General features: G+C 53.9%; 2 protein-coding genes across 2 annotated transcripts; both read right to left on the bottom strand.

The window, feature by feature from the left end:
* Window positions 1–484: 484 nt before the first annotated feature.
* Window positions 485–15085, bottom strand: RGL3 (ral guanine nucleotide dissociation stimulator like 3). The gene is made up of 19 exons (XM_055430921.2): window positions 15013–15085; window positions 14464–14577; window positions 13624–13847; window positions 13408–13461; window positions 13067–13281; window positions 9807–9949; window positions 9175–9390; window positions 7934–8037; window positions 7739–7823; window positions 5815–5868; window positions 5624–5710; window positions 5388–5420; window positions 5171–5292; window positions 3993–4088; window positions 3825–3893; window positions 3646–3742; window positions 2629–2781; window positions 2426–2540; window positions 485–949 (listed from the first exon to the last, which is right to left on the bottom strand). Exons 1-19 carry the CDS (start codon window positions 15046–15048, stop codon window positions 753–755), a joined length of 2214 nt encoding a protein of 737 aa, XP_055286896.2. The 5' UTR covers window positions 15049–15085; the 3' UTR covers window positions 485–752.
* A 443-nt stretch (window positions 15086–15528) lies between these two features.
* ODAD3 (outer dynein arm docking complex subunit 3) lies at window positions 15529–27456 on the bottom strand. Its single transcript, XM_055430568.2, has 13 exons — window positions 26749–27456; window positions 24896–25017; window positions 24711–24788; window positions 22551–22721; window positions 21166–21267; window positions 20940–21065; window positions 20608–20730; window positions 19710–19862; window positions 18081–18241; window positions 17769–17994; window positions 16790–16951; window positions 16094–16178; window positions 15529–15928 (listed from the first exon to the last, which is right to left on the bottom strand). The coding sequence occupies exons 1-13, from the start codon at window positions 26987–26989 to the stop codon at window positions 15810–15812; spliced, it is 1869 nt and encodes a 622-aa protein (XP_055286543.2). The 5' UTR covers window positions 26990–27456; the 3' UTR covers window positions 15529–15809.
* Window positions 27457–27503: the final 47 nt, after the last annotated feature.

Below are 27503 nucleotides of genomic sequence, written 5' to 3'. Positions count from 1 at the left end.
CCCCCTGCTGGTGTCAGCCACGCCTCACTCAACCCCTTTCTTAGGGCTCTTGGTTTTTGTTTTCTTTTTTAATTTTTATTTATTTGTTTTTGGATGTGCTGGGTCCTCATTGCTGCACAGGGTTTTCTTTAAGCAGCAGGTGGGGGCTGCTCTTTAGCTACGGTGTGCAGCCTTCTCACTGTGGCGGCTTCTCTTGTTGTGGAACACAGGCTCGAGAGCTTGAAGACTTCAGCATTGCAGCACATGGGCTCAGCAGTTGTGGTTCCCAGGCTCTAAAGCACAGGCTCAATAGCTGTGGCACACGGGCTTAGCTGCTCCACAGCATGTGGGATCTTCCCAGACCAGGGATGGATCCCGTGTCTCCTGTGTTGGCAGGCGGGTTCTTTACTACTGAGTCACCAGGGAAACCCTTCTTTTCTTATTTAAATTTTTATCCTAATGAAGAGTAGACTTGGGGCACAGGCATAGAACAAACAAGACTGACTCCTGTTTTATAACTTTGGTTACTATTTTCATCCATTTTTGTCACTTTTGGTGTGTCTCCAATAGTTACAAGGATTCTCTGGGGGAGGATCTGACCCCTGACACCCCACCCCTTTCTATAAGATGATGCTCTCCACCAGCCACCCCATGGGCTGGTGTCTTTGGAATAGGGATCTGGTGCCAAGAGGGTCAGAGGAGTGAGGTCCAGTAAAATTGGGCGGGTTACAGGGTATGGAGCACAATGACCTCTACTGGGGAATTGGAGCTTTTCATAGAGGAGCCCCCTCCCCGCCTCCTGGTGATAGAAGCCAGACCCCTTGCTGTCCATGAGGCTCATATCCTGGAGGACGGGGTAGGGAGACTGAGGTTGTATGCTGGGCCCCCTCCTTCCGTCGCAGCACAAAGTCTCCAGGGGCGGCGGGGCTCATGGCATAGAACACATTGGCGTTGTCAGGAATCAGGAGCTCTGGCCAAGCATGGAGAAGATGGTGAAAGGCCCACACAACATGGCACTTCCCCTACAAAGGACCTAGGGGACCTTCTACCACTCACCACGCAACCAGAACAATCTTGGATCCCTTCAGCCAGTGCTAAGCCAACCTCATTCCCCTCTCATTGGAAATCGAGACAACTTCCCACTCCAAGCCTGCACAACCTCATGTCTCCCCCACCGTGAACCTGGGCAACCTCCTCCTATTTCCCCTGAAGCCTAGACAACCTGCACTAGAAGCCTGAGCAAAGTCAGGCCTCCCACCCCAATCAACTTCCTGCTCACCCCACCTTCTCCTCTGCAGCCAGCTCCCAGCCAAGTTCATGCTGCTCTCACCATGAACTAGGACAACTTCTGACTTCCCACTTCCAGACTGTACAACCCTCACACTTGTCATGTGAACACCTCATATATCCCTTTAGCATGTCAGTCTTTTTTTTTTTTTTTCTTTTGGCTGCACCACACAGTTTGCAGGATCTTAGTTCCCCAACCAGCGATCGAACCCAGGCCCCTAGCAGTGAAAGTGTGGAGTCCTAATCACTGGACTGCCAGGGAATTCCCTAGCATGTCAATGTCTTGCCTCTCCCTCCTTTATATATATATATTTTTCATTTCTTAAAACCATTTAATTGAAGTGCAGTTGATCTACAATGTGTTGCTACTTTCTCCTGTGCAGCAAAGTGACTCAGTTATTCATACATATACATATATGTGGAAAAAGTGAAACTGTTAGTCGCTTAGCTGTGTTGCAGCCCTGTGGACTGTGCCCGCCAGGCTCCTCTGTCCATGGGATTCTCCAGGCAAGAATACTGGAGTGGGTTGCCATTCCCTTCTCCAGGGGATCTTCCCAACCCAGGGATCGAACCTGGGTCTCTTGCACTGAGGCAGATTCTTGACCACCTGAGCCACCATGGAAGCCCACATATATGCTTTTACATATTCAATTATGGTTTGTCACAGGATATTCAATATAGTTCCCTAACTTTCTACTCACTTTACACTGAACAATCTCGTTTCCTACCCTGAATTTCAGTACCACGTGGCCCTCCTCAAGTTCAAGTAACTTCAGAGTCCCCATACCAAACTTGGACAAACTCATTTCCCCTCAGATCCAAGCCCAGACCCCCCCTTCAGGCTTGGGCTCCACAAGGTTGAGCCCAAACAACCTCACAATTCTACATATTGAAGCCCAGAAGACCTTCTATACTCCCTCTCCCACTGGTTCCCAGACAATCTCATTTCCCCATAAATCCTAGGAAGACACTTTTGGTGCCCCTTCCCTCACACAGGACAACCTCATGGTCCCACCTCAGGGAGGCGCCAATATTTTTCTCCTCTCAACCCCACCCTGCTGCATCTCACCCCTACTCTGTTCCAGAACCACCCTGGTCAGCCTGCCATCCTCCCCAGCCAGCTGCCCCTTAGCCCAGGCTCCAAGCTGTCCTTGCTCACCCCTGTCCCCAGGAAGGACTTGGAAGAGCTGATAGTCCCGGGCCCAGGGCTGGGCCACATTGTGTTTTTCCAAGGCTCGCTGGACCACGCTGGGGGCCTTGTCCTGACTAGTGAGCTGGAAAGAGAGGGTGGGAGGTAAGGGATAACCACCCAAGCCCCAAGGGCAAGGCTGTCCCCAGCAGGTCTCAGGCTCAGCTCCTCACCAAGATGCTCCGATACAGATTGCCATGGTCGTTGTCGATGCTGACCCGGATGACGCGGGCCTCTGAGCCCTGCTGCCCGGGGAGGGAGATATGAGGGCCACTCAAGGGCAGGGCCAGGGGCCAAGGGCCTGGCAGGTCCGGGCTCAGGGGCAGCTGTAGACAGCAGGGGTGGGGGCTGAGCTGGGGAGAGCACGAGGCCCCTCCCTCACTGTATTCAACACATCTTCCTGCATACCTCGAGCCTGGGGACGTGCAATTAGGATACATACACAAGCCCACATCTATGCCATCCCATCACATACAGACCTTCATGCTGTTATAGGAATTCACCTGTGACTCGTGTTCACACACAAGAAACCCAGTGTAACCTGAGAGCAGTGAGTGCCCACGTTTGCTCACAACTGTTGGATGGGCACAAGTCCATGAACACGAAAAGCCCTGCACAGGGCCCACGTATACTATGGCTATTCGTGCCAGCATTTCCCCTCCAGGTATGCAAATTCCTGTGTTTGTGCTAAGTCGTGTCCAACTCTTTGCGACCCCGTGGCCTGCAGCCTGCCAGGCTCCTCTGTCCATGGGATTCTCCAGGCAAGAAGACTGGAGCAGGTCGCCACGCCCTCCTCCAGGGGAGCTTCCCCACCCAGGGATCGAACATGTGTCTCATGTGTTTCCTGCATCGCAAGTGGATTCTTTTCTGCTGAGCCGCCAGGGGAGCCCATTCCTGGGAAAACACATATCCTTACAAAAGCAGTGACTGCACCCCAGAGTGCCTTGTGGGTAAGTGGAAGCTCTTGTCCAGATCTGAGCGTAAGTGATGGACAGTCCCTTAAGTGGGTCCATGGAGATGCATGCAGTTTCCCAGACATACGCTCAGAGTGCTGAGTCAACTGTGTTCACGGTCTCCTGTGCACATACCTGGCTGTGAAATCCTGTGTGTGCGCCTGCACACACACACACACACACACACACAACAGCCCTGGGTGCCCACAGTCCCACATGTACACACAGTCTTGGTACCTTGGTGCTGGGGCTCTGGGGCCCTGGAGAGGCTGGAGGACTGCCTGTAGGAGTCTCCTTGGTTCTAGGACTGGATGGAGGGGATGCTGGGGACAGACTGGGGGAGACACAGTCTGAAGTGGGGTGGCTGCCCTGAACTCTGACCCATCTCCAGTCCCTTCATCAGATGGGATGCTCACCTTGAGGTGGAGGATGAGGGATCCCCAGGACTTCCACCAGGGGATGAAACTCTCTCCCGGGACAGCTTCCTGAAAATAGGTAATGGGATGAGGCGAAGACCAAACCCAGACCTGGGAGCAGATCCCATCCCTGCCCACGTCACCCGCCACATACTCCCTGCGACTCACGCACTGAGGCGCTTGGTCAGGCTGATTTGCCGTCGGATGCGTGGAGAACTGGGGCAGGAGGAGGCTGGTGGCTCAATGACCCGGGAGATACGGTAGCTGAGGGGTCAACATGCGGATGGATGGGTGGGTTGAGAAATGAATTAGATTCAGTTAGAAGCTGGGTTTTGGGTGTGTGTGTGGGTAGAGGGAGGGTACAGCCAGGAATTAGGCACCCAATGTCAAGATCAGGGTGATAAATGTGGATATTTCAGTTTCAGGGTCTTATCAGTGATTAGATGAGATGGCTTGGTTAGCAGGACACACAGGGATTCACAGAGTGGGACTGAGGGGTCAAACTGGGTCAAGGATAGAGTTAAAGGTCAGATAATCACTGGGGTCAATGATTAGCGTCATGGATCCAATAGAATGAGTTAGTACAGTTGAATTGGGGTCAACTGACTGAGGGTCATAAGTCAGATATATGTCAAAGTTGGAGTCAGTTGCTTAGAACTGGGGGTCAACGATTGGGCTCAGAGAGTCAGAGGGGGATCACGGGTCAGATAGGGCCAGAGGTGGAGAAGAGAAAAGATAGGATGGTTGAGTGGAACAGCTAGCTACACATTAAACGCTGAAGTCTGAAAGTCAGATGAGGGCTTCCCTGGTGGCTCAGTGGTAAAGAATCTGCCTGCCAATGCAGGAGACCCTGGTTCCATCCTTGGTCTGGGAAGATCCCACAGGCTGTGGAACAACTGAGCCCAGGCATCACAACTACTGGCCCTGTGCTCTAGAGTCCAGGAGCCACAAGTACTAAAGCCCGTGTGCCTAGAGCCCATGCTCCACAGCAAAAGAAGCCGCTACAACGAGAACTCGGTGCATCAGAGACAGAGAGGAACCACACTCGCTGCAACCACAGAAAAGCCCAAGCAGCCATGACGATCCAGCACAGCCAGAAATAAAGAGATAGAAAAGAAAGAAAAGAAAGTCAGATGAGGTCAAAATTTGGGGTCAGAGGGCAACTGGGGCCCTTGACTGGGCTGGAGACAATGTCAGGTGACAGGCTGGCAGGGGGTGAGGTGAAGGCTCAGGAGGGGATCTCAGGAGGAGCTGGGGAGGTGCATGGGGTAGGCAGATCCGGGGTGTCATCCAGGATTAGTGTCAGGGTTGGGGGGGTTCTGTCAGACCAGGCCACAGGTTGTCACCTCTGTTCCTCACTGAGCTTGTGCTGGGCACGCAGGGCGGCCAGGATGGGCGGGCGGGGGCTCAGGCAGTAGCTCTGACAGCGTCTCTGCAGCTGCTGGATGCGGGCCAGGATCTCCCACTCCTGAGAGGGCGGCCTCTGAGACCTCCGCCCATGCTCTGCCCCAACCCTGGACCCCCTCCGCACCTCCATCCCCGCCCACCACAGCTCCCCCTTACCTTCCTCCTCTTCTCAAAGTTGATGAGATCCCCCTGGGGGCAAACTTTGTCTGAACTGGAGACAGTTCAGACTCCAAGGTCAGGGGTCAAGGGTCAAGGATCATGGTCAGGGGCTGGGATATGAGGAGCCCCATGCACTAAGGTGGCTGGGGTCAGGGAACATGGGCAAGGTCAAGGGTGAGAGGTCAGGAGGCCCACTGTGCTGAGGGTAAGGAGTCAAGAGTCAGGGCTCAGACCTTCAGCATATCCGGCAGGGCGGTATCCAGCATTACCAGGTCCGTGAGAAAGGTGCCAAGGTAGGGGACGGTACCTGGGGGCAGTTTCTGTGGCCCCCAGAGCTCCAGTCAGTGTCAGCCATCGGTGACCCCATCAGGCTCCAACCCCTGCGCAGCATCCCACTTGTCTCATCTCAAACCACATCACTCACCAAGGACGGGCTTCCTGTGGGGGCATCCTCCTCTTGGGGCCCCTGAATTGCCTCCTGGAAACAGTGAGACTTTATTTTCTTAGGCTCCAAAATCACTGCAGATGGTGACTGCAGTCATGAAATGAAAAGACGCTTGCTCCTTGGAAGAAAAGCTATGACAAACCTAGATAGCATATTAAAAAGCAGAGACATTACTTTGCCAACAAAGGTCTGTCTAGTCAAAGCTGTGGTTTTTCCAGTAGTCATGTATGGATGTGAGAGTTGGCCCATAAAGAAAACTGAGCGCCGAAGAACTGATGCTTTTTAACTGTGGTGTTAGAGAAGACTCTTGAGAGTCCCTTGGACTGCAGGGAGATCAAACCAATCAATCCTAAAGGAAATCAGTCCTTAATATTCATGCTGAAGCTGAAGCTCCAATACTTTGGCCACCTGATGCTAAGAACTGACTCATTAGAAAAGACCCTGGTGCTGGGAAAAATTGAGGGCAGGAGGAGAAGGGTATGACAGAAGATGAGATGGTTGGATGGCATCACTGACTCAATGGACATGAGTTTGAGCAAGCTCCGGGATTTGGTGATGGACAGGGAAGCCTGGCGTGCTGCAGTCCATGGGGTCGCAAAGAGTTGGACGTGACTGAGTGACTGAACTGAACTGAGAGGGAAGAGGACTGAGCAGTCCTGGGGTCTCTTTGACCCCTCCCTCAGGGAAGATACCTCCATCACAGCCATACCCAAGGGAAAGTGAACAGGGAGGAGGAGAGAGCAGATAAGCAGCAGGGGGCAGGCCCCACAGGGGATGATGAGAGATGGGGCTTGTGGATGCCGTGGACCCCAAGGCTGGCCTATAACACAGGTGAGAATCCTTGTACCTGGCGACCCCTCCCAAGCAATGACCTCAACTTTGCTTTCACAGCATTGTTCTGCCTGGTAATTTGTGATATAATTGCTGGGGTAATTACTAAATTGTGTGTGTTCCCATCTGGGGCCTGAAGCCCTCCAAGGGGAGGAGAGTGTGTTTGTGTCTTCGTGGCTGAGCCTCCTGGCAACTGCCTGGCACACACTATGTGCTTAATGCAGAGTTCCTTGAGCTCTCATCCTTATTTGAGACATTTGTTCACTTTATTTACTGATCACCTTCTCTGGGCCAGGCACTGTTTGGAGTGCTGGGGAGGCAGCAGGGAACAAAACAGACAAAATTTCTGGCCTCATAGAGCAGACATCAGCCATGGTGAAACAGCAACAACCAAGTCAGATGTGTAATCTAAGGACAGGCAGAGATAAGGGCACTGGGGGCAGAGTGGAGGTGTGGTGGATATAGGGAGGGCCTCTCAGAGGTGGGAACATTTGGGGAGACACCTGCAGAGGCGTGGAAAGAACGTTCTTGGCAAAAGAACAGACTTCCAGTGCCATCTATTCTGCATTTTTTTGACTGTGCTGCAGTATGTGCGATCTTAGTTCCCCGACCAGGGATTGAACCCATGTCCAGAGTCAGGAGCTCAGAGTCTTAACCATCAGACCACCAGGGAAGTCTCTACTCTGGATTCACCCCCACGAACCAGCACCTAATTGCAGTCAGAACCTAAATCTTGCCTGCAGTAAGCCAGAATCATTGGCACACATTTTTTTGTTTGTTTTGTTTGCTTATCAAAGTCAAGTCCTTACACAATTTTTTTTTTTCACTCTCCGCTGTGACTCTGACCTTCAGTGACCTTTTCACTGTAGCTTCTGGTATTTGTTGAAGGAATAAATAAGGCAGCAGTCAAGTGTGAACTCTGATGAGGGCAGCAGAGGCAGTAAAAACACACGGCTGCCTGCAGACAGGAGGAAGGCATTCTCGAGAGGTACGGGGAAAGACACTGCTATGACAAGGACAAGCAGCGCCCCTTTCCTGGGCCTGGGGTCCGCGGGGCCTCACCCGTCTGTACCTGGGAGAGAATCTCTCTGCTGCTCAGATGGTTGTTCTCATCGGAGAAAATCTGGGCAAGTTTCCTGAAAGTGGATAACGGTTCCCTGGGCAGGACAGGAGAGGAGTCAGGGGTGGCCGCGGGAAGAGTCAGAGCAGGGAGGCCCGGTGGGCAAGAGGCCCCACCGCAGCGCCCCCACCCCCAGTCCCTGGTCACCGGCTCACGGCGCCCCAGCTGCGCTTCAGCCTGTAGATGGGGTTAGACTGCAGGGCGGACAGGATGGCGCGCAGAGAGGAGAAGTTCCGCAGTTCCCGGCAGCGCTGGGGGGATGGGGTGGAGGGGGTACTGGTCACACCTCAAGCCTGCCTGATCCCCAAGTATGATCCACCTTTGATCCCGTGACTTGTGAGCCCAGGTCAGACCCTTACATCTCACGCCACATCTGACAAGCTACCCGGATTCAGCCTCCTCCCGCACCTACCTCTCCGTACCCTTTGTCTGACCTTGGCTTTCTGGGTTCCCACTCCTTACTTCTCCCTGGGCCCTAGACTGGACCCATAGCACCTCTCCTAGCTCAGACTCCTCCTCCTCAACCTAAGCCTCACTCCAGGTGTCAGCCTCTAGTCCCCTTGCCTTGCCTCACCCCCACTCCTTTTCCCAGGCCCCGGTTCTACTCTTCCTCTCTACCCAGAGGCCCCTGCCCCACCTCCACCGGGCTCTTTCCAGACCTCCGCCTCCTTTTCTAGGCTTGGTACCAAGCCTACGCCTTCCCCAGTACCCCCATCCCATCCTTGTGGTGGCGGCTTAGTCGCACTCCTGTCTGACTCTCTGTGACCCCATGGACACTCAGTCCATGGGGGTTCTCCAGGCAAGAATACTGGAGTGGATTGCCATTTTCTTCTCCAGGGGATCTTCCCAGCCCAGGAGCCAAACCAGGGTCTCCTGCACTGTAGGCAGATTGAGCTACAATGAAGCACATCCAGCTGAGCTACAATAGAAGCCCATCATCCCATCCTTATTCCTCAACCAGCACGGGGTACTCTCGGCCACTCTTGACAGTCCCTTGGACTGCAAGGAGGTCAAACCAGTCAGTCCTGAAGGAAATCAGTCCTGAATTCATTGGAAGTACATGCTGAAGCTACAATATTTGGGCCATCTGATGAGAAGAACTGACTCATTAGAAAAGACCCTGTTGCTGGGAAAGATTGAAGACAGGAGGAGAAGGGGTCGACAAGATGCGATGAGCAAGCGCAGGGAGTTGGTGATGGACAGGGAAGCCTGGCGTGCTGCATTCCATGGGGTCGCCAAGGGTCGTACACGACTGAGCGACTGAACTGAACTGAACCCTCCGCGGCTCAAGGCCACGTGCTGGACTTTCCCTTAGGCACCTCCCAGCCTCTCTCACTGAGCCTCGGCCCCGTGCATGCCCTGCCCCCGCGCTCCCGCCAGAGACGCACCTGAGCTATGCGGATCCACTTCTCCAGCCGCTGCGCCCTCTGCGGGGCGGCCAGGCCCGGTTCCCCGAGCACCGAGCCCAGCACGCAGCCGGTCACTGTGTTGAACTGGGTCACGGTGGCGCGCACAGTGGGAGCGATGCTTGTGGCCCCCGGCCGGTCCCGCTGCGACCACACGGAGCCCAGGCACTCGAAGGGCCGCAGGCGCGAGAAGAGCTCCTGAGCAGGCGGTGGAGGAGGGTGGAATCTGAGCTCTGAGGGACCTCCCCCAACTCCTTCTTCCTCCTCCGCCACCCGCTGCTGCTGCTGCTAAGTCACTTCAGTCGTGTCCGACACTGTGTGACTCCATAGACGGAAGCCCACCAGGCTCCCCTGTCCCTGGGATTCTCCAGTCAAGAACACTGGAGTGGGTTGCCATTTCCTTCTCCAATGTGTGAAAGTGAAAAGTGAAAGTGAAGTCGCTCAGTCGTGTCCGACCCTTAGCGACCCCACGGACTGCAGCCTACCAGGCTCCTCCATCCATGGGATTTTCCAGGCAAGTGTACTGGAGTGGCTTGCCATTGCCTTCTCCACCGCCACCGGCTACCCGTCCCCTATCCCAGCCCCTGCCTGCGCGGGACGGCTCTGATACTCACCACATCCATCAGGGTCAGCTGCTCCGCCACGTCGTCTACACTGAAGTCCAGAAGCTCAGGGCCTTCCCACACGAGGCCCTCCTCGTCTTCCAGGCAGCCCACCGGGGAGTCTGGGCAGAGGATCTGGGCAGTCCCAGGGGGTCCTGAGGGAGCATTGACTAGGTGAGCTTAAACGCTCAGTCCGACTATAGGCCACCAAGCTCCTCTGTCCACGGGTTTCTCCAGTCAAGAATACTGGAGTGGGCAGACATTCCCTTCTTCAGATCTTCCCCACCCAGGGATCAAACCCTTGTCTCTTACATCTCCTGCCTTGGCAGGCAGAGTCTTTACCACTGAGCCACCAGGGAAGCCCAACCTTGTGGTTAAGGGAAGGTTGGACATTGTCTTAATGTCCCAAGCTCGAATTCAAATTGATCCACTGGGCTAGCTGTGTGAATTAAAACAAGCCTTTAACCTGTCTGTGCCTTGGTTTCATCTGGATTTATTTTTTCAAAGTGTCCAAGTGTGAAAACATTAATTCATTATTAACTCATCAAAAGTATGGATTTTTTAAAAAATCAAATGAGATCACGCATACCAGACTTCTATAAAACACTCAATAAATATGAATGATTATTCTCAAGGTGGAGGGGGTGGTCAATGGTGGCGCCCCCTAGGGGACACTTTGGAAATCCAGACATGCATAGTGAAGAATCGTTAACACCCAGCCTCCAAATGTCCCTCCAAGAAATTTGTGTCCTTAAAAAACCTGTTTACAATAATCTGCACCTAGAACCCAACTATCTTGCTCATGTTATTATTTAGTCACTCAGCGTGTCCAACTCTTTTGTAACCCCGTGGACCATAGCCCGCCAGGCTCCTTTTGCCCATGGGATTTCCCAGGCAAGAATATTGGAGTGGGTTGCCGTTTCTTTCTCCAGGGTATCTTTCCAACCCAGGGATTGAACCTGTGTCTCCTGAATTGGCAGACGGATTATTTACTATCGAGATGCCTGGGAAGCCCAGTCTTGCTTATAAACACTAATTATTTTGGCTCCAGGAATGTAAGGACTGTGAGAGCCTGGACTTTGTTTTCTATGGAAATTGCAAGTGTTGTTCATCATTTTGAAAATCGACATCACTAACATCTATGCTACAGCATCTTTGTCATTGATACACTCCCCTGCATTAGTCTGTGGTTTCCATATTCACTGTGATGTTATGGCAGGTGAAGGCACAGGACAACTTCATTATGTCTTCCAGTGAGGCATGCCCAGACACTGACATACCAACATTGTTGTGTAAATTGCTTTTGTCTTATTTTTCCTTCCTATTACTGTTGCAATATATTATTATTTTTGAATTATTGGTGTAAGTTCATTTAATTATCTGTCTTTCATTTCATATTAAGACAGGTGGTATTGCAAAATAGAAGTTTTTAAAAGTGAGCATAGAAGGGACTTCCCTGGTGGTCCAATGGCTAAGATTCTGCACTCCCAATGCAGGGGTCTGTGTTCGACCTCTGGTCAGAGAACAAGATCCTACATGCCTCAACTAAGAGTGTACCTGACACAACTAAAGATCTCGCATGCCCCAAGCAAGACTGAAGATTCTGCGTGCCACAACTAAGACCCTGTGCAGCCAAATAAATAAATATTTTTAAATTGATAATTGTTGAAAATGAGTAAGGGGTGTTTGAGTGTTCTTTACACTACTCTTCTCTATTTCCGTATGTGTTTGAAATCATGGTAAAAAGTAACCCCCAAATAAAGATGTTAAAGTTCCCAGAGCCTGGCATACACTTGGCATTCAATAAATGTTCATTTTCTTCTCTGACCTCAAACACTCACAGTTTAGGGTAGCCTTTTCAATAGAATTTTTTTGCAGTGGTGAAAATATTTTCTACCTGTGCTGCCCGATGTGGTTACTGAGCACTAGAAATGTGGCTAGTGTGACCAAAGAACTGATTCTAATTTTTATTTAATGTTAATTAACTTCAACTTCAATAGCCACATGGGGCTAGTGGCTACCTCACTAGTCTGTGCAGCTTGGATGACTTGGAATAGGCTGGAGAAATCTTGAAGGCAAAGGAAGAAAGATATTTAGTAACCAAGAGAGAAGCCGAAGGTATAAAACATATTTAAATAGCTGAGACTTTGTCTCTAGGGGAGAGAAGTGGCTGCTACTTTGTAAAGCAGAGAGAAATGTGGCCAGTTTAGTCTAAAGATTAAAGAATGGATTAGGATTGTGAAGCTTTTGTGATAGGGATCAGCTCAAACACAGATGGGTGAAAGATGATATTTTATAAGCAGGATGCAATTATTCAATAAACAAATCCATCTTGTAACTGACTCTGGGGTCAGAGTTGGGGATGTGGCCAATGGATTTTATGAAGAAAAATAAGGCAGGTAGGAGGACTCAGAGTGGGAGGCTGTATTTGTTGGGAGGAGATCTGAGAATGCACATCTGAGCAGGTGACAATTGAACAAAGGTTTGAATGAAGTATGAGAATATTTTTCCTTCCTTCCAAAGCTTTCTACAACAGAAGATGGCAAGCTTAGCATGTGGGATCTTAGTTCCCTGACCAGGGATTGAACCTGCATCCCTGCACACAAGTGCAATGTATTAACCACTGGACCTCCAGGAAATACTTGGCAAACTTTTCTATTAAAGGCCAGATTGTTTGCTGACATCCAACAGTAATGAAAATAACACTATTTGCCAAGCCTTCTTTGGGCTTCCCTGGTGGCTCAGACAGTAAAGAATCTGCCTGCAAAGCCCTCATTACTTATTTACTTGCCCACTAATTGTTTTCCCCAGTGAACAGGGAGCTCCGATCCACAGTTTATTTGCTGAATGAACGAAGAAACCAATGTGGTAAGTACTATCATTGCCCCCATTCTGAAGGAAACAGGCTCAGAGAGGTGAAGTGACTTATTCAAGGTTGCACAGTCAGCAAATGGCAGAACTGGGATTTGAACCCAGGTCTCTGTGGCTCCCAAGGCAGGTAGCAATAGGATGATTTGTAGCCAAAATCACAAGATATCCTGACCCCATGATGGAATATCTTTATAGCTGTCATGTGTTGGGTGGGGGAGGTGAGGGATAAATGACAATACTGGGTTATTATCCCCATTTTACGGGTGGGGAAACTGAGGCTCAGACAAGGCTAAGGACCTTGCCAAAGATCTGTAGATCTTCCAGGGGGGAGAATATCCCTGGGGGAGGGAGAATAGGGAGAATGCCTGCTCAGGACACTATCACGCCCCCAGTCTGCTCACCTGCCCGTGTCTGGGACTGCTCCTCTTCTTTCTGCTCTGCCTCAGCCTCCTTCAGGAAATCTCCCAGCAGCTTTTCAGCTTCCCGGGCCTCAGCCCCTGATGGAGCTGCCCAGCCCAGAAAGTTGCAAACACTGCCTAGGTCCGAGTGGGCAGGGGGGTCCCAGAAATCCTGAGGGTGGTCCCGCAGCCATGAGCCCAGCACTGACACCACAGCCCTGGCCAAGAGGGGTGGGACCTCAGAGCCCATCCCACATTTCCAGACTCCAGGAGCTCCTACATTTCAGATCCGATCTTTGACCTCTGCCCTCCCCCCGCCCGCCCCCACCCTATTGGAGGCAAACCTCAAGTTCTTGTTGAAAGTCAGATCTCTTCCCTCTGTTTTCTTGATTTCTACCCTGGAAAGACACCCCCACACCCAAATCAGGTGAAGAAGGGCGGGGCTGGAGAGGACTTAGGAGGAAGGTTCTGGGGGGAGGGGGAGGGGTCCAGAGAGAGTAGATCGAGCATCCAGGTGAGAGTCTGGGGTGGGCACTGGAGAATCTCCCGTTGGTACTGACCCCGGAGGGAGGGGCGGTGCCGGTGGCGGCAGGAGGAGGCCCAGCACGCGGCCAGTAGGCACGAAGGCCCGGTGGGTGGCCAGGAAGGCGGGCACGAAGCCTGGGTCCTGCTCGGGGTCTCCGGACACCAACTCCCGCACTAGCCGCTCCAGCCGCGCCGCCCTCAGCGCCCGCACCTTGCTGGTGCGGTAATGAAGGAAAGTATCGGCTGCGGGGCTGGGGGCCTGCGGGTCAGGGGGACCGCAATGAGACACAGAGGAATGGGCCCCGGCACCCATCTCCAATGTGTCTTTGGGGAGCACCGGTATTGCATCTGACCCTGTCTATTCCTGTGTATCCCGCTCCCTTAGTTCATTATTCTGTACCATGCACAAACGACACCCGAAACCCGCCGGAACAGCCTCATCGCCAAGGCTACGCCCCGCCCTCTGCTCTATTCACCTGGCACCCCAAACCCCCAAACCCCCATCCCTACCCCCAGGCTGCTCTCAGCTCTCCTGCCTCGCTTCACTGGCGCGTTCCCGTGCTCTCCACCCCACCTTGCCCTTGCCCGGCCGCTTCTAAAGACCCCTCCTCCCTCTCCAGCTCCGCCCCACTAAACCTGGCTTACCTAAATCCAGCCATCCAGTTCAGTCCCCAGGTCCTGCTGGGCACCGCGGTCTCACCTGGCCCCGCTTCCTCATCTCCCCACTCACCTGGCCGCCCCTAGACCCCACTCCATCCTTACCAGGTCGCCTCTAAGCCCCGCCCCTCCTACGGGCCCCAGTCCCGCCCCTCCATTCAGCCCCGCCCTCACCTGGTCGCCTTCCGCCCCGCCCCAGCCTCCTATCCCTTCCCCACCTGGGTGCCCCGGGGCCCTGCCCCCGGACTCGAACGCTGACTGCGCTGCCTCCGCAGGGAGACACTGTACACCGCGCCGTCCTCGGTCTCCTCTCCCCAGTCCTGCAGCGGCGCCTGGACACGGAGGCAGGCTCGGAACGCGGCGAAGGGAAGTGTCCCGGGACCACTGCCCACCTCTCCAGTGGACTCAAGCCTGAGTCCTCGTTTCATCCTCCCTTCCCGGCCTAGGCTCAGGGAAATCCCTTGGCGCCGCGGGTACCCTCCTCTCTGGTCCTTGGAAGGATGGGGTGGCACTTTGGGGACCTCCCAGTGTCCAGTCTCACGGAGTCTGTCTATGATCTCTCCCATAGATGCGTTCAGAGACTCCCCCCCCTAAAAGGAACCAGCCATTTCACTAGGTCAGGGGCCCAGAGGCCCGAGGTAGGAACCCTCCAGGCTGTTCCAAGGAGCCTAATTTGTGGAGAGTCCAAGGGGACGGTTGGGAGCCTGGAGTTTCTGGACCCTGGGGTCGACAGGGATGCAGGGTCCTAGGACCCCAGGTCCCCTTACCAGGGCGAGCTCCTTGCCCGCTGCTGTTCGCTCCATGGTCCGCGCTCGGCCCGCTCTACTGCACGGCTGAGTGAGGCGGAAGGGCTGGCTGGGGGAGCAGTGGCGGGGCACTGGGCCGGCGGGGCGGGGCGGGGCGGATGGGCCGTGCGGGGGCGGGCGGAGTGGACCCACAGTTCTCGGACGCCCCTGCCGGACCCCAGCGCCCAACCCAGGCTCCTGGGAAGCGGTACGGGTTCTCCCGATAAACGTGTGTGAATCTGAGCCCCGGAGAAAGGACACCTCTCCCCACCAGGGGAGGGGTATTTTTTTTGTGTCCCCAGGTGTGGGGGAGTTAGTGTGTAGAGCTAACAAGGACAGGTCTGCGTCCTCAGGAGGGGAGTCCCCTTGCTCAGATGGGGAGGGCTGGTCTGCCCCAGGTGTGGCGGTATCTCGCTTCTCTGGAGGCGTGGAGGAGACCAATCTGTGTCCTGAACCCTGGGAATCATCATTCCTGGGTCGGAGGCGGCTGAGGCTGTGACCCTGGATTTGAGAGGCAGCCGTCTATGGGGCAGTGCAGGATCAAGGAGAGGCGAATACTCAAGGGGCTGGTCGGTGACCTTTATTGCGCGATTCCGAGACCGGCGCGGACCAGCCTGGGGAAATTTACTGTGGGAACATCCGGCGGCCCAGCCCCCTTCTTCACTCTGGGCATCGCTTGCCAGCTCCGCTCCCCTGTCCGGGCTGCGTTGAACCCCTAAAGGGGCCCCGTGGACCCCGCGGCAGGGGCCCGGAAACGCAAGGCGGGCGCGAGCGCGCGTCTAGGACCTCCGCGAGCGACCACGCCTCTTGCTGCGGGATTCGATTAATTTCTGGGAACGCATCTTGAGCGCCGCACGGGTCACCACGTCGCTGTCATCTTCCTCACTCTCCTCCTCGTCTGCGTCGGGCGAGGAGGGGATCGAGATTTCCATTCCCGGGTCAGACTTCTCTCCCCGGCCTTACCACCCCATCCCCACCTGGGCCCTATATGTCCGGCCCCTGACCACCTCCCGATGCACTGCTTGGGCTCCCAGCCTCGCCCCCTTTCCCTGCCCGTACTGACCAAAGAACTTGTCCTTGTGACCGGCGACAGGCAGGGCGATGCGGGTGTTGTACGACGGCAGTTTTCCCTCGAGGGTGGCGTAGAACTAGGGGGAGGAGGGAGCAGGACAGATGTGTGTGAGTTGGCAGGGGGTGCAGCGAGGTCCGTGCCCCCTCCTCCTCCCCCTCTGAGATGTACCCCGACTCTATTCAACACCTCTACCCACTCCTCTGCCTCTTTTTTTTTTGAGAGGGGTCGTGCCATGCGGCGTGTGGTATCCAATTCCCCAATCAGAGATCGAACCCGCGCCCTTTGCATTGGAAGTGGAGGGCGCTAACCACTGGATGCTCAGGGAAATTCTGCCCACTCTAGTAAGTTTTCCTTGGGTGCAGCCCCATCATTTGTTCTCAGCATGCACCCTGATACCCCCCAGGCCCGCCCCTGGTCTCTAGGTCCCACCTTTTGTCCTCTAGAGAGCAGACCCCAGATTCCCACCCCCTCACCTCCCGCCCCGTCACCCTGCGGCCTTGACCTCTGGCCTGCCTAGTTACCAGGTTATCAGAGTTACCTCTAGTAACTCTCCCGGCTCATCCCTGGCTCCTTGAACCTCACCTGTTGTTCCTAAGGCCCATTCCGGGCCCATCAGCCTCCTCCCTGGCCTCCAGGGGGTTGCCCCGACCCCTCCTTTGCCGCCCCAGCCCCTGGCTGAATGGGCACCTCGCGGTCAGCGATGTGGCGCAGCAACTCCGGCACGTTGTGGTTCTCGAGTTGGGAATGTAGCTTCAACAGCTTTTCCTCTACCAGGCCGAGCAGGTTGGGCAGATAGTCATCCACCTTGGGATCCAACACCTTTCCGACAGAGCCTCCGGTCTCCTGCGACTGGGGGCGGAGCCGGATGAGTCGGGAGGGGCGGGGCCTCTGGGAGGCCCCACCCAGGGGGCAGGGCTTTGAAGTTAGGGGCCATCCACAGGAGTGGTGCTAACCTCTGTGGGGTAGGGACACTGCCGTCAAGGGCCATGCTTGTGAGGCAACGGCTCTGAACTCCAGAGACCCAAGCCAAGGGATAGGCGGGGGGACGGTGGAGGGGATGGGGAGCCTTTTAGTGAGAGGGCAGGCTGGGATATTAACTGGAGAGAGGCCATTGCCAGAAGACCTTCTTAAGAAGTGAGACTCTTGGAGAAAGGAATGGCAACCCATTCCAGTATTCTTGCCTGGGAAATCCCATGGATAGAGGAGCCTGGCAGGCTAAAGTCCATGGGGTCGCAAAAGAGGTGGATGCGACTGGGCGACTAAACAACCACAACTGATAAATGGCAGAAAGTAGTGGAACAAAATGGTAAATACTTTCTTCAATAAAGTTTTTGGTGAAAATGAAAAAAAAAAAAGGAAATAGGATTCCACAGTGAGCAGGTTGGGCCTTTCTTGTCTATGGCTGCTTCAGGATTGGAGCAGGGTCTCTTTTAGGTTTTGAGTGTGTATGGGGAGGCTAGGTGGGACTTTCCCACAGGGGTGGGATTTGAAATGGGACAGGGGTCTCTGAAGTCCTGGGCCTTTTGAGTAGTAAGGGGGTGCCTCCTGAGATGGGGGGGTGGAGACTTGGGAGTGGGTTGGGGTCTCCCATGTGTTCAGGCCTCTCATATCCTGAACAGGGCCTGGGGTGGGTTCTCTGGAGTGGACTTCAGGGTGGGAACCCCACCTGTGGGGTGGCACTGCCTTTTGAATCTAGGGAGGCTCCAGGTGAGCCTTCCTCGTAGGTGGGACCTGCCACTACGATGTGGTTCAGCTTGCCGGCCAGGTGTTCCAGGCCCTCCTTGGTCATTTGCAAGGCCCTCATGGTTCGGTCCAGTTGATCCTGTGCATCAGCACGCCGCTGCTCCTCCACCTTGAGGCGCCCCTGCAACTCGGCCTGCCGCTTCTGCTCACTGTAGGGAGTAGGGAGACCACCACTGGGGCACTGTTGACCACACCGGCCCCGCTCTTACCCCCACCGGGCACCATGGGGCCTCACCTCACCAGCAGGGCCTCCCCTGAGTACTTGAGGTCTTCTAGCTCCTGCTGCAGCCGCTGCTTCTCTTGCTTCAGTCTCAGCAGCGTCTGCTCATTCTCGCTCCTGAGCATCTCCAGCTGCGTGAAGGTGTCACCCTGAGCCAGGAACCGCCGCACCACTGCCTGGGGGGGCCCGGACAGACCCGTCAGAGCCAGGAGCTTGTCCCGCTCCTCCTTTCCCAGGGATGCGCGGGACAAGTCGCCTGAGCTGACGATGGCTTCTGCACAATGCTTTCTCGGCCTTGGGACTCTGGGAGCCTTGGACTCAGGGCTGCCTTAAGGGTGTGCAACCCCGAACGAATGATTTTTGCAGGCCCTTCTTTGTCTATATAAGGAAAATGAATCAACCAAAATCAGATGTCGGGGCAGCGACAGCAGTGAGCACAGCTGCTTTCCAAAATCAATGTGCCAACAACACCCACTCCCATGAGAAAATATGACTGCTCATGGGAGCAACCTGCCCCCAAGGCCAATTTCTGGAAAGATGTGTGGCCACAGCGCTCCAGATGACCCAATACGCCCAAGTCCTGGAACTCCTTGGGGGTTACCCCATGGGATGAGTGGTGGGTTGGAGAGCTCCCCAAACAGAGAAATCAGACAGGGATCCAGGGGAATTAGTGTTGACCCGCCGGAGACTTCCGTGGTGGCTTAGATGGTAAAGAAATCTGCCTTCAATGTCGGAGACCCAAGTTTGATCCCTGCATAAAGAAGATGCCCTGGAGAAGGGAATGGTTACCCACTCCAGTATTCTTGCCTGGAGAATTCCACGGACAGAGGAGCCTGGCAGACTACTGTCCATGGGGTTGCAAAGAGTCTGATGTGACTGAGCGACTAATACTTTCACACTTTCACAGCCGGGGACCTAAAGTCTTAGAAAATTTTGAGGAAGATGCTGCCAAGTGCGGGCTCCAGAGTAGGAGCCCAGCTTCTCTGGGATGGAGGCTGGTACTGGGCCCCAGATTGCGCTGGGCTGAAGATACAGGAAAGGAGAGACAACACTCCCCATTCTCCTAGTGCTGACATGCCAAAGAAGTCAGCGCCAGTGTATGCAGGAGCAGGAGAGAGGGGCTTCCCTGGTGGTCCAATGGCAGAGCATCCGTCTGCCAGTGCAGGAGATATGGGTTCCATCCCTGGTCCGGGAAGATCCCACGTGCTGCAGAGCAACTAAGCCCGTGCACCACAACTACTGAGCCAGTGCTCTGGAGCCCAGGGGCTGCAACTACCGAGCCTGTGGTCTGCAACGAGAAGCCACTGCCATGAGAAGCCCATGAGGCATCGGAACTAGACAGTAGCCCCTGCTCCCAGCATCTAGAGAAAAGCCCACACAACAGTGAAGACCCAGCACAGCCAAAATAAATAAACGAAATTATTTTTTAAAAATAGGAACAGAAGAGAGGATGGTGGCCAGTGTAGATAACTCGTGTCGGTTTTGCTGTGAGGGGTAGCAGAGAAATGGGGCAGTAGCTGGAGGAGGGAGGGGTGTCTTTTGTACGCTGAGGAACTGACCAGGCGGAAAAAGAAGGCTGGGTGTGTCGGCTTCCCAGGGTCGGCTCAGGCCATCTGGGAGCTTGAGGGCTGAGGGCACACTCACGTGCGTTTCTGCCACGCCGGTGGCGTCCTTGACCTTGCCGAAGAGCACCTCCATCTGGTACATGCTCCAGCGCCGCTTCAGCTCCTCCTCCTTGGAGTACATGCTGTCCTGGAGCGTGTCGTCAGACTGCAGCAGCACGTGCTCACGCTGGGTCTGCTCATGGGTGGGGGTCAGGGCCCGGATCAGTCCTCAGCTGAGGGCTTAGGGCAGAGGCCATGGGCATTGGGAAAATATCCCCCGACCAGGTTCAGGAAGGGGGTGGGGCCCAAGCTTGGGGCCAAGTCAGGGCTTCCCAGAGGGCACTACGGGTAAAGAGCCAGCCTGCCCATGCAGGAGACACAAGAGAGGCAGGTTCCACCTCTGGGTCGGAAAGATCTCCTTGGAGGAGGGCATGGCCACCCACTCCAGTATTCCTGCCTGGAGAATGCCATGGACAGAGGAGCCTGGCAGGCTACAGCCCATGGGGTCGCAAAGAGTCGGACACGACTGAAGCCAATTGGCATGCACGCATGAAGGACATCCAGGTAGGGGTCAGGAGTGCTTGGCAGGGCCTTGGTTAGAGGAAGGCCTCAGAGGCAGCGTCAACGGGCGGGTCAAGAGCGTGGGGGCGGGGCCTGTCGGGTAAGGGGCCGGTTAGAGGCGGGATCAATTTCGGATACGGGCAAGTTTGGCAGGGAAGGATGAGGCCCCCAGGAGAGTAAAGGGAGGGCTGGAGGACGGGGTCAGGGATGTGGGAGGAGCCCTGGCATCTGGGGAGCTGGGGGCAGTCAGGGGAAACTTCCGAACCACCGAAGGGTCTAGGGCCTGGGCCAATGTAGGGGAGCGGCGGGGACCCCGCAGGTCCGGGACCAAGCAGGAGCAGGCTGGGATCTCAGCCCGGTATCCCTGGTGCGCCCACCTTGCGCTCCATGCGTTCGTTCTGCAGTTTCCTCTCCTCCGCGCGCTTCTTGCACTCGGTTAGGTAGCGTTCGCGCTTCTTGCGCTCTCGGAACACAGTCTCTTCCAGATACAGCAGTTGATCCTGGAGGGTGGATGGGGAACGACAGGACCTGTTGGCATCTACTGGGGCTCTGGGCCAGGGCTGCAGGCCCAACTCAAGACAACTGGGGCAAGTTGTGGGGTCCTGAGACAGAGATGGGATGGGTTTCGGGGCAGCTGGGGTTCAGATGCTGAGGCCAGGAGGCCATGGCAGTGGCAGGACAGGATTCCCAGGGGCCGGTGGGCTGGCACCTTGGCGATGTCCCTGGCGTTGAGCGCCTCCTGATTCACTAGGTGCAGTTCCTCCAGCTCGTGTTTCGTCCTCACCACCTCAGCCTCCATAAAGTCCAGCCGGTTCCCCAAGTGAAGGCTCTCCTCCTGGGCGTGAGAGATGGGCAAGCCTGTGACCGATGTCCCTAACTTGGCTGGCCCTCCCATTTGCTGCCCTCCACCCACCCCCAGTCGCCCTGGTCCCTACTTGTAGGTAGGCCTTGAGCTGCAGGTACACACTGGTGATGTGTTCAGCCTCCTCTGCCTTCATCCGGGCCTTCTCCAGGCGGTTCTCCAGATTCCGCATGGTCTAGAGGCAAGTAGAGACATCATTTTGCCAACAAAGGTCCGTATAGTCAAAGCTATGGTTTTTCCACTACAGATGTGAGAGTTGGACCATAAAGAAGGCTGACTGCTGAATTTATGTTTTCTTTTTTATTTTTTTGCTAAAGAAAAAGTTTATTAAAAGCAACACTCACATGGAACAAGTATAGAAATGTATCTATTCGGCTGATGCAGCTGTAGAGAGACTGAGGAGGGCCCCAGGGCAGAGCTACTCAGGTGGTTGGAAATTTGTACTGATCTGTGAGTAGTTTACCAGTCTGTGACAAGACGAGTTGGAAATTCAGTTTTTAGAAACTTTTTAGCATTTTATTTTTTCATATTTATTTATTTAGGCTGTGCCATGTGGCACGTGGGATCTTAAATCCTTGACCAGGGATCAAACTGGTGTCCTATGCATTGGGAGCGTCAAGCCTTAACCACTGGACTGTCAGGGAAGTCCCTAGCATTCTGACATTGCTATAATATCTAAATGCATAAGGAGTGACTTTATCAGGCAGAAGGGATTCGGTCAATTTGGTGTTGTCAAACTTATATGGTGGGTAGCCCACAATATGAACTGTGCATATGGAAACATACTGGTGGACAAAGGACAGGATACTTATAAAACAAAACACCTGGTCCTTTACCAAAGGACCTTTACCAGTTCGAGAAAGATTGCTCTATCTTTCCATGAGCCCTGCTGCTGCTGCTAAGTCGCTTCAGTCGTGTCCAACTGTGCGACCTCATAGACGACAGCCCACCAGGATCCCCCGTCCCTGGGATTCTCCAGGCAAGAACAGTGGAGTGGGCTAGAATTTATGTTTTCGAACTGTGGTGCTGGAGAAAACTCTTGGGAGTCCCTTGGACAGCAAGGAGATCACACCAGTCAATCCTAAAGGAAACCAACCAACCCTGAATATTCATTGGAAGGACTGGTGCTGAAGCTCCAGTACTTTGGTCACCTGATGTGAAGAACAGACTCACTGGAAAAGACCCTGATACTGGGAAAGATTGAAGGCAGGAGGAGAAGGGGGTGACAGAGAATGAGTTTGGATGGCATAATTGACTCAATGGACAAGAGTTTGAGCAAACTTGGGGAGATGGTGAAGGACAAGGAAGCCCGGTGTGCTGCAGTCCATGAGGTCTCAAACAGTCGGCCACGCCTGAGCAAATTGAACAACAACAAGAGGGAAGCAAGCCTGGGCTGGATCCTTCCCCCATCAGTGCCTCCTGCAGGATCGAGGCCTCTGCAGACCCCACAGGCCCTACCTTGGCCACCTCGGTGTTGCTGTCTTGTGCCTCAGCTATCTCCAGCTCGCGCAAACTGTGCTGCAGCTGGAGCTCCTCCAGCCACTTCTGCCGCAGTCCCAGCTGGTGCCGAAGAGCGTTCAGTTGCTTCACCTTTTCGTTCAGCCGGTAGTCCAGATGCTCCAGGGCTTGCTGGAGAGAGGGGAGCGACAGTAGGGGCCTGAACCCCACCCCCCAGTCCTTCCTTCTCCCACATCTTGGTTCTCATCTCTCTCGTCTCTTGGTAGAGCATCTGAAACCCGGCTGATCCCGCTTCTCCCTGCAGATTCTCTTTTTTTTTGGGGGGGCTGGTTTCCAGGGGCCCCACTCCTTGGTTTTCCACTTCACCGCCCTGGCTTCCCCTTTCCCATCTCCTTTGCCTTTGAAGAGGCTCTTCTTTCATCTGACCACACATACCACTTGATCCTATCCAGTCTCAGGGTTTTCTGAGTCACATCTACACTGCATGAGTGCATGCTAAGTTGCTTCAGTCTTATCCGACTCTTTGTGACCCTATGGTCTGGAGCCTGCCAGGCTCTCCTGTCCATGGGGATTCTCCAGCCAAGGATACTGGAGTGGGTTGCCATGCTCTCCTCCAGGAGATCTTCCTGACCCAGGGATCGAACCCATGTCTCTTATGTCTACCTGCATTGGCAGGTGGGTTCTTTACCACTAGCACCACCTGGGAAGCCCCACCTCTACACTGAGGACATCCCAATTTAGCCTCCCCCATGAGGCTCGTATATCCACATCTGCACTGCTTTCTAGATGTCTCCACAGGAAGCTCAAAACCATCTGTCCAAAATTGAGTATATCCTTGATCTTTCCCCCAAACTGCCCTTCTTGAATCTTCCCCGTCTCAGCTCATGGCAACTTCGTCCTTCCAGGTGCCCAAACCTTCATGTCATCCTCATCTTCTCTTTTTCTCTCCCACTTACACCCAGTTTGTTAGCAATTCTCTACTCTGTCTTAAAGCTTCCTCCAGAGAAGTCCTGGTGGCTCAGTGGTAAAGAATCTGTCTGCAGTGCAGTAGATGCATGGGTTCAATCCCTGGGTCAGGAAGGTCCCCTGGACGAGGAAACGGCAACCCACTCTAGTATTCTTGCTGGGAAAATTCCATGGTCAAAGGAGTCTGGTGGGCTACAGGCCATGGGGTCGCAAAGAGCTGGCTGTGACTGTGTCAGATAGATCTTTCTTCCTATTTCTGCCTCTTTTGCCCTACTGCAGCCAGCATCATCCTTCACTTTGATAACTTCCTCTGCATGGCTTCTAACTCTTGACTCCTCAGAGCCCATTTCCCACTTCTCTAATTCTTTTTTTTATTTTAATATTTATTTGGCTGCACCTGGTCTATAGTTGCAGCACATGGGATATTTAACTGTGGTATGTGGGATCTAGTTGCCTGACTAGGGATTGAACCCAGGTCCCTTGCATTGGGAGTGTAGAGTCTTAGCCACTGGACCACCAGGGAAGTCCCTTTACTTCTCTGATTCTTAGTATAAAATCGGCACTCGTGCAGCAAAGCTTGATGCAAGGTTCTGCCCCTGCTGACCCCCCTAACCTCACCTTCTATGGAGGCCCCCTCACTCACTCCTATTCTGCCACAATGACCTCCATTGTGTCTCCAACACTCTACCTTTGTTCCTAACCAAGGGACTTAGCACTTCCTGTTCCATCTGTCTGGAATGCTTTTCCCCAGATCATTACTTGCCTGACTCCTTCTCAGCTCAAATATCACCTTCCTAGAGAAAGCAAAGATCCCCACCTCACAATCTAAAGGGCAAATCCCTAATCCCCATCCATCTCTAGTGAGCCACTCTGTTTTATTTCTCTGTCTTGTCACCATTGGAAATCACTTTCTTTCTACATTTATTGGTCTTTTCTTGGTGGGGGGGTGTCTGCTTTCTCCACCAAGATGAACTCTGGGGAGTGGGGACAAGGTCTGTGTTTTTCACCGTATGGCAACCAATACCTAACGCCATGCCAGGCACATGGTCAGTGTGTGATAAAGACTGAGAAATAAATTAATGGCAGCTGGTGTGGAGAAGGGATTGGAGAGGGTGAGATGGGGGTCAGGGAGTCAGGTGGGGACCCAGGCTAGAAATGAAGGGAGGTGGTCAGAGGAATGGGAGTGGGGCAAACCTGTCCTGTCCTGTTCTTCAGGTATGGCTTCTCTGATTTCCATTCTCGAATCACTGCCTGGACCACCTTCTCATCTCCCTGCAGGGAGAAGAGCCCAGGTCACACTACAAATTCAGGCCACCCTCCCCTTGAGAGCATCCCCTGAGGATGCTGCCTCCCCACCCCTGGAACCTCTTCAACCTCACCTGGAGCAGGTCTGTCAACTGTAGTTGCAGTGCCCTGGTCTCCTCACGGAGCTGGTTAATGGTCTCCTGATTCTTCATAATGTTCCACTGGGTGCTCTCATAAAAGGCCTTCCGGTCACCCTCTGGGGTCATGTGAGGTGGGCAGGCAGAAGCAGAGCATCATGGCGGGGGGGTAATTCCCAGAGGGAAGACATTTTAGTAGTTATCAACAGTAGAACAATATTTTACTCTGAGCATTTGTTATGCATTAGATGCAGGACTGGAGCTTCCCAGATGGCTCAGTGGTAAAGAATCCACCTGCCAGTATAGGAGCTTCAGGAGACATAGGTTCGAACCCTGGCCCAGGAAGATCCCCTGGAGTAGGAAATGGCAACCGGCTCCAGTATTCTTGCCTGGAAAATCCCATGGATAGAGGAGGCTGGTGGGCTATAGTCCATGAGGTTGCAAAGAGTTGGACACAACTGAGTGACTGAGCAGGCACGCAGAGATGCTGGACTAATCATTTTCTTTTATTTTTCTGTACTGCACTGCATGTGAGATCTTAGTTCCCCAACCAGGAATCAAACCCACACCCTCTGCAGTGGAAGCACAGCATCTTAACCACTGGAAAGCCAGGGATGGACTAATCATTTTCTAGGTATCAGGTAGGATGTGCCAATATGTACACACCCATATCCATATTATACCCATTTTACACATGAGAAGGCTCGTGCTTATTAGACTGTTCAAGTTCGCAGTCAGACTCCCCAGCGCATACTTTCAACCACTATGCAACATTACCTCCTAACAACAAAGTGATACGTTTACACCAGGATTTCCCAACCTTGGCACAACTGACGTTTGAGATAGATAATTATTTGCTGTGTTGAACGGCCTTGTGCATCGTCAGATGTTGAGCAGCATCCCTGACCTTTACTCATCAGATGCCAGTAACCCCACCCCCACCCCCTCCCCGCCGCAAACAATGTGACAAACCAAAATGTCTCCAGACATTGCCAAATATCTTCTGGGGAACAAAATAGCCTGATTCCATTGAGAACCACTGGTTCACACTTCATAGTATTACTCTGTGCCAGGCACTGTTCTAAGCACTTTACATTTTTCAGCTACCTATGGGGTGGTACCATTACCATCCTCATCTAATGGCTGGACAAACTGAGAGCAATTACATTATTCTTGGTCCCTGAAGATCAAAAAATTATTAATAACATATGTCGGAAATGGCAACCCACTCCAGTGTTCTTGTCTGGAGAATCCCAGGGACGGGGGAGCCTGGTGGGCTTCCGTCTGTGGGGTCACACAGAGTCGGACACGACTGAAGTGACTTAGCAGCAGCAGCAGCAAAGCCAGTATATTTGAACCCAGAAAATCTGCCTCTAGAATCTGTACCCTTCATCCTCCCATACATGATAGAAAAGTTGAAACTACATAAAAGTAGGGGCTTCCCAGGTGGCACTGGTGGTAAAAGAACCCGCCTGCCAATGCAGGAGATGTGAGAGAAGTGGGTTGGGTCCCTGTGTTGGGAAGATCCCCTGGAGAAGGGCATGGCAACCCATTTCAGTATTCTTGCTCGGAGAATCTCATGGGCAGAGGAACCTGGCAGGGCGCAGTCCATAGGGTCGCACAGAGTCAGACACGACTGAAGTGACTTAGCACGCACACACGTAAAAGTATGAAATACAGTTCAGTCGGTTCTGATCTCAGGCAAAGTTGTATAAGATGAGGAAAACCATAAGCAAGCATGAATTTTTGCCTCCGGATACTGGCCACCGGGACGAACGCTAGTGAAAGAACTCCTGCTAGGTCAGAGGGCTGTTGACTCGACCATTCTGGGCCCTCTGGGGCCACCTTACCTAACAGTTGTATCTTCCTTTGTAACTCAGCCACCTGCATGTTCACAGCGGACTTCCCCTCGCTGGCACGAAAGGGTCCTGCCTTGGAATGAAGTGAGTGCCAGACAGGCACCAAGCCCTTGCCTCGAGAGCGGTAGGGCTTGAGCTGAACTTGAGTGGCCTTGACTTTGGAGGGGGTTGAAATTTGGTCCTGAGAAGGCATGGCGTTGGAGGCCGCCGCCCAGCACAGGGGAGACGTCATGACTGGGATGAGGCCGAGGATCCCTGGGGGTCAGGGGAATTGCCTCTGTATAGGATCCGTCAATTCAGGTTCCTCGGGCTCTGGGAATGCACTTGTCGACCGCTCGGCGGGACCTAGCCGCATCTCCGGTTGCTAGGTAACCTTCCCCGCCTCCCTCCAGCGCTCCCATGGAAACCGCCCGCGTTCCAGTCTACGACTCTCATTGGCTGACGTTGAACGGAGGGGCGGTCCCTGCAGGGGACCCGAGCGGAGCAGTCAGCAGAAAGATGGGGGAGGGTACTTTTGAGTCACGCGCTCATCCTTTTTCCTCCCCACCTCTCCATCCCCACTCTACCGGGGGAGGCGGTGTGGGGTTTCGCGGACATTTTTCAGGAACTTTCTGTTCGGGTTGCCGAACCCGCCACTCCCAAGATGGAGGCACCTTGCGCCGCCATTAAGCGCGAACCTTCAGAACTATTCCCTTTCAGGCTTCAGTCCTATGCAAGATGGCCGACTGGGTTCCGAGCCTGCCACA

Source organism: Moschus berezovskii, chromosome 8, assembly GCF_049115385.1.
Source record: "Moschus berezovskii isolate FMDL1 chromosome 8, NW_MosBer_1.0, whole genome shotgun sequence".
Taxonomy (NCBI): domain Eukaryota; kingdom Metazoa; phylum Chordata; class Mammalia; order Artiodactyla; family Moschidae; genus Moschus; species Moschus berezovskii.
The sequence above is the reverse complement of the archived record's forward strand: the minus strand, read 5'-3'. Positions and strand labels throughout refer to the sequence as shown.